Source organism: Sinocyclocheilus anshuiensis, unplaced genomic scaffold (assembly GCF_001515605.1).
Source record: "Sinocyclocheilus anshuiensis isolate Anshui unplaced genomic scaffold, SAMN03320099.WGS_v1.1 scaffold925, whole genome shotgun sequence".
In the NCBI taxonomy this organism is placed as follows: domain Eukaryota; kingdom Metazoa; phylum Chordata; class Actinopteri; order Cypriniformes; family Cyprinidae; genus Sinocyclocheilus; species Sinocyclocheilus anshuiensis.
Window position 1 is genome coordinate 47,570 of NW_015555753.1, and position 6,987 is coordinate 54,556.

Sequence of the window (6,987 nt, forward strand, 5' to 3'; positions counted from 1 at the left end):
CGGAGTTTCAGCTGAAGTGTTTGAGTTCTGGAGTCTCGCTGTGCGATGTTACGGCATGGGAGCGCTTGTCGCGGTCACCAAAGTGAAAGCCAAAGGTCTTGAGAGAGAGAGAGCGAGCGAGAGCTATTGAATCGGTGTTGCAGTGGGGTTTTGATCCGCAGCGTAAGTCCGGCCCACGGCGCGATCTTCCAATTGCCTTCTTGCAAGGCGGAGCGTGCATACATTAACAAGAGGCTCCAATTTATTATGAAATTCCAAATATGTAATTAATTATGAAATTAAATTAGAAACTTTGCATCCCTAAGGATAACAAGTTACTAATACTTACTGATGTTATTACAACCATAAGAGCAATTCTAATTAAATTAATTCGTAAGTACCCTAATTATTTACAAATGCCATTAAAGATTTCAGAGCCCTGTTGATAGTCAATGATTAACTATTCTAGTGTTGTTGTTATTGGATTATGAGAGCACTCAAAATTAAATGAATCAGTAAATATTGTTGCTATGTGAAAGCAGGAACTGAAATTACTTTTGAAATGAGAATTCCAAATCTGTAATTAATTATGAAGTGAAATTAAAATTTAGAATCCATAATTACTTAAATTCGTATTATCTACTGATGTCATTACTTTACTGTAAGGAATTTAACTCATTAATTCCTATAAGGGAATTAATCACTAGTTTTATTTCTAGCTCAGGTTTTGAGAGGACTCGAATCTGAAAATTAGAGGTCCACCTGATTAAAACTGATTTCAAACCCTACAGGATAGTTCACCCAAAAATTGTCATCTTTTACTCACCCTCATGTCATTCCAAACCTGTACAACTTTCTTTCTTTACTGGAACAGAAAATGTATAAAAATGCCTCGGTCTTTTGTTGTCAATACAATGAAAGTCAATGGTCACCAAAATCTTCATTTTTGAGTGAGCTATTCCTTTAAGAGATTCCACACACATACTAAAATACACAGACTAAATGCGCACTAAATACCGTTTAAGATGAAAATGTTTTCTGCCACCTCTTCTCTCCTTCAGGTAATTCCTCTTTGTTGGCCTCCACGCTGGTGACAGTGCACATTCTGGATGTAAATGACAACAGCCCTGTTCTGGTGGGCGATTACTCCTGGAAGTACCTGTGCACACCTCGCTGGGAGGATCAGGCTCTGGTTCTGGCCTCTCGGGACAGCGATGGGCCCCAGCATGGAGGAAGGCTCAACTTCTCCCTCCGCAGTGACGCCACTGTCCGCCGCAACTGGAAGCTCACTCCCATCAATGGTTTGTCTATTCCTTTACCCACTTCCAACCCCTATACATACTGAATAATACTTGGGCTGAATGTGAAGTGACAAATCTTCCCCGTCGCCCAAAAACTAGGTGACCCGTCTTTAAAGATCTATTTGTCTGTCAGTCATTTCAAAAATACATGTCAGACGATCTTCACTCATTCCCTTAATGTGCCCAAGCCTTCTATAATCACAATAGCGCTGACATGCCCGGTTACGTTGACCTCCTCTAGCAATGACGTCAATGTGGATAAAATTAGAGATTTGAAAAGAAAAGAAAAAAACTGCTGTTCTGTGGCTGTAGTATCTATACAGTCAAATTAAGATGTCATCCGAACTGGGTGCCATGCTTTCCACTTGCTGAATCACACACAGTGCAGGTCTGGGGAAAAGAGCGTACTGACAAAAGAAATTGCCCTCCACGTCTAGTGTATTCAGACAAATCTGTGTTGGGTGTAATAAGCGTAATGGCTCTCTTCCTGATAGCTTTAGGCATCGTTAATGTGCCAAGCTCATGCCGGTGAGCAGGTTGACTTAGTTGCAGCGTCTGAGTCACGGACCAGAATCAAATAGATTTTGATTCTGTTGTTCACTCCTTTTCTTTCACGCTCAATTTTTTCTTCTTGGTCTCTGTCTCAGTATTTCTCAGTTTATTTTTTCCTTCTTGTTAATGGATAAAAAGGCCTCCTCTAGTGACATGGGGTAATTATGCTGCCTTTAATTTATATGATCTCACAGCTGTGGCCGGTAGGTTGAGAGGCTAAAAGTGTACTTCCATTGACTTTTCATGTGACTGATCTTTAGACATCCAACAGTGAGTTTCTTTTTTTTTTCCACACTCACCTCTCTCTCTCTTCCTTTTTTACTTGTTCAGCTTTACATGCTCTGTCATGAACAGTGTTGGGGAAAGTTACTTTTAAAAGTAATGCATTACAATATTGCGTTACTCCCTAAAAAAGTAATTAATTACGTTACTTAGTTACTTTTTATGGAAAGTAATGCGTTATATTACTTTTGCATTACTTTCGCGTTACTTTTTAAATATAAGCAGGGCTTGATTGTTTTTAATATAAGAAGTTATATTTATAGCAAATATAAAAGCCCTTTCACACCAAAAAGTGTAATGAATAAACCTCAGGCTGAAGCAAAAGTAAATTCACGTCTGTACAGTAGAACACAGGAGAAGAAACACTCTTCAGCAATAAAAAAAACAGCACAATTGTTAGTTTATCTAAAGTCATTTTTGCCTATTAGTATGGTTGAACTGGATCATCAAAGGTCAGCAGCAAAGATATTGGTTAATAAAATGGGATTAGATACATTTGTGTTATTTAACATATTTAATTATTGCAGGTTTGTCATATTCTGAGTTTGCATTTCACTGTTTTAATACATTTTGATTAATACTAAATCTGTTTTTTTTGTGAGTGGGATGAATTAATGCACATTCACATTTAGTCTAGAACTACAGTAACATCATCTTCACACAGCGCACACAACGCCTCTGTACTTCCGATTTCTCCCAATATGGGGACAGGATACTTGTCAGTCAATACATGGGAAAACAAAGTAACTGGCATTACTTTTTTGAAAAAGTAACTCAGATATTTTCTTGTAAATTAAAAAAGTAATGCGTTACTTTACTAGTTACTTGAAAAAAGTAATCTGATTACGTAACTCGCATTACTTGTAATGAGTTACCCCCAACACTGATCATGAAAGCCTGTCGAGAATGATGGTGAGGGATGATGTAGTCTGGCGTCTGTAGGTCTCAATTTATATTTCACCCTGAACATGTGTCTTTTCTTGTATGATGTGTGTGTCCACTCATGATACAAGCACATCCACCTCTTTAATGTCTGATGGAGTTCAGTTCCTGAATTTGAACTGAATTTGAATGAAGGATAAAAAAAAGATTCAAAATTACAAATAAGAAAGTCATCTGCTTGCCTGTATTTACTACGCATCATCAATAAGGTGTACACTGAATTTGATCTTTTAAAATCACAGTCTACATTAAGCCATGTTAAGCGTTTTTCACAATGTGTATGTGCCCAAATATGGTCACATATCTTTGTTTTTCTTCTTTTGAGAGGTGATCTAAATATTCATGGCATGAAAGAGATGGACATGCTTGTACTGCAGTTTTCCTGGTCTCCATGCCAGTCACGTGACTGACAACTATGAATAGGCCCGATAGATAGTTGTATTGAACTGTTTACATTGTGTAGAATTAACTATACATTTCTTTTAGTGGTTCCACCAGAAAGCTTTTGATGTGGAGGCCATGGGCAACATAATGGTCACCTCTGACAAGAGAGATACCTGTGAGAGATAATCCTGTACTAGTTTAGTACTGGTGACCCCTTTAGTCCCCTGTTGACTAGCACATTAAAGGACACTAGTGGGGCTTCTTGGGCCATTGATAAGAGTGAGCAGAGACTGATAACAGCCTCTTGTTTACTGGACTCAGTTCTTGCTTCTGCGTCACATGGCCAAATCCTGATTGGGCCCAGTGAGGAGTTTTTCCATAAGATTTACTCAGCAACATTACACTCGACTGCTTGACTTAATGTTGTGTCACCTAATTATTATTATTTTTATTCCAAGGGTAAATATTATAACTCATATTAATAACTAGAGAAAATAAAGTTTGTAAGGACAAACTTTGACGCTGGCCTCATCTGAAAGTTTAAAATTAAGTTTGATGGTTGCTAAGCTGTTTTAACACAATGCTAGCATTTTAACATGTTGTAACATGTTGCTAACATGTTTTAGCATATTATTAGCATGTTTCTAGCATGTTATAGTAACTCCTTACTAACTTCCATGCTAGCATATTTTAGCGCATTGCTAATATTTATGTTGTCAAGCCAACATAATAACTGGTAAGAGCAACAACATTGTTCTTTATGATCTTTCATAGAAATGTAAGCTGGGATGTCATTTTTTTTCCACAGACACTCACACCAACCTGTCTTTGAATGTCCCATACCTGCCTCCAGAGGTTTACATTGTACCTTTTACCATCTCAGACAGCAGCTCTCCACCCAGAAGCACATTCATCAATCTGCCAGGTAACACACGGACTAACATAGAACTGAATGAATGAAAAGAGAGCATGTTTACGTAAAGAAGGAAACCACGTCATTTGATTATGTTCATACATTGCATTCATCAGATGTCTGAACACAATGTTAAATTGGCTCACTGGAGACTGTAATGTTCATTGGAGGTCACAAATGACATTGTTTAAATTTTGATCTCTCACTATGTTCCCCCGACACATAAAAATGCAATTAAGCCACATTTCCATGATAAAACAAGCATTAAAATGTACAAATAAGCTTAATGACTGTTCAGTCAGAGGACTTTTGTGAAACAATTTAGCTCTAATTTAGTCAGTATCTGTAATGATGGAGCCTTGTTTTCTCATAAAGCTCACTGATGTGAGGTTGTGATAATAGGTGAGATTTTTCAAGTTAAATCAATGTTTATTTAGATGTTGCCTTCTTTTACATATTCCCTGGAAGCACCATTGTTAAAAATGGATGCATGCAGTTGAAGGTAGATTTAATTAATTTAAAAATAAATAAAACATGCATACAGGTTAATTAAAAAATAAAACCAGTTGATCTTATCACATTAAAAAAAATATTAAAATAACATTTTTGACGAATAAAAACTGATAATTTTTATGTTGAGCATACTGTATGTGCATATTTACCTGACAAGAAGAGGTTCTTAAAGGGGCCACAGGATGACTTAAAATAATTTATTTATTATTACTTAATAATTATGTTAAAAAATGTAAATTAATTAAAATGCTAAAACACAAAAAAACAAGATATAATCTAAAATCATATTTCTTTTCCCCCTTAATAGCTTATTTGTATTTAAAAACATACAGTATCCTGAATCTTATCTAAAAAATAATATTTTTATACTATTCATGCATGCATTGACTTATATGACTTATATAGGCAAGTTTAATTTATATATCAACACTGCCAGTTTATGTTAATTAAAAAAAAGTTTAAAAACAAGCAGTGTTGTAATTACAGCAGAAATACCAGAGGAATTATCTTAGCCAATATGGGGGCCATAGAGTCAAAAAGGTTGAGAACCAATGCTGTGTGTTTTGGTGTGTGATTGGGTCATGCATTCACATCCATTGGTTTAATAGATTCTCTCATGAAACATCCTGTTCACACAGTCTCCAGTGATGCATGGCCACAGGTGCATGGCTTCTCTCTCTCCCTCCCTGTCACAATCTCATCTTGTCTGACTCTCATGCTAGTTTCCCACGAGACCTCACCGATGCAATCACCCTCAATCTAGTGCTCCATATGTCCTATTTTCCTGTGTGCAACCATTGCCCCTATAACCCATTTAAAAAGAGCTCAATGGTCAATATTTCTCTCACAGTGACGGTTTGCCCATGCAATGTGAGGGGGAACTGTAGAACAGCACCAAAACAGCTTCAGGGCATGCCCACTATTCAGTCAACAGTGGGCATCCTGCTCGGAACTCTGGGAGTTATAGGTGAGACATGTACACAGCTCATTCAGAACATCCTGAAATGACTGGAAACAGAAGAGGATAACACAATTTGCAGTTCCTGCAATCACATTTTATGTTCTTGTTTACAGGCATTATACTGATTGTTATATTTGTGAGACTGTCCTACCAGAATTCAACACCACCAAGCAAAGGCTGCCAGGAACGAGTGCCACTTAAAGTCTCTCTCTAACTTCTGAGCGTTCTAGACCATTCAGTCATTTGATCACTACAGTTTTAAAAAGTGACATCAACTCATTGAAGGATTTCTCTGTTTAAAGTCAAGTTTGCTTACTTTTGACACAATACATTTTTGGTTTTAGTGAAAAGTAACTTATTAGACAATATATGTAGATTAGTACCACTGTGAAGAATTCAAAACTTCTCTCTACATGTGATATTTCTATGTTATTTATTTGTTTTTTAGCTATATAGTTATCTTTATTGCAATCATAGTTTATAATAATTAGCGGTGATTAAAAATTTGGGATCGATAAATAAATCAGTTCATTCATTTTCTTTCCTCTCCGAGTTGTGTGATCGAAGAACTGAAATAACGACAATCAGAAAACAAGCTCAGTTTGATCACTCATATACATTAAGAAAAAAGATTCAAGTTAATGAACTTCATGAGACCTTCAGAAATAATTTTCTTTATGAGATATTAGTTTGAATGCAATTTACTGTAATTAGAATGTCCTGTTTGCAATACAGTAGTGGTGATTAAAACATTTGGATATATATATATATATATATTTATTTATTTTTTTTCTCCTGAAGATTACCCACAATCCCTTTTAGCCAGCCATCTCCTGTTTATGGTGAGATGACACTGGCGAACGTGACCCAGATGACCTTACAAGTATGCTATATATATTCAATGCGCTAAAAATATCATGCCGCTTAGTGACTCCAAGCAGCCTTCCCACTATGACTGTAAACGAAGCCTGTTTGGCATTGAATGTATAGCACGCACCAGCCTCAGGTGCTCTTTTAAAATATTGGTAAGCCTGTCACATTGCCTCATGCTCTTCCTGTCATGTTGCTGCTAAATCTTGCCATGAGGAAATAATTCATTAATCAACAGATGAACATTGTAATCTCTCAGGATCTCTTTCATGAGTATTCTGCTATTAAAG

The 6,987-nt window shown here is 36.5% G+C and overlaps 1 protein-coding gene across 1 annotated transcript in view; it reads left to right on the forward strand.

The window, feature by feature from the left end:
- The window catches only part of LOC107673760 (cadherin-17-like), a 25,302-nt gene extending 19,101 nt beyond the window's left edge, over positions 1–6,201 (forward strand). Inside the window, exons 8-11 of the mRNA XM_016467534.1 lie at positions 1,041–1,280; positions 4,249–4,365; positions 5,717–5,833; positions 5,941–6,201. Of these exons, the coding sequence (XP_016323020.1) occupies positions 1,041–1,280; positions 4,249–4,365; positions 5,717–5,833; positions 5,941–6,041 (575 nt within the window). The 3' untranslated portion in view covers positions 6,042–6,201. The remainder of the gene's footprint in view (positions 1–1,040; positions 1,281–4,248; positions 4,366–5,716; positions 5,834–5,940) is intronic.
- Positions 6,202–6,987: the final 786 nt, after the last annotated feature.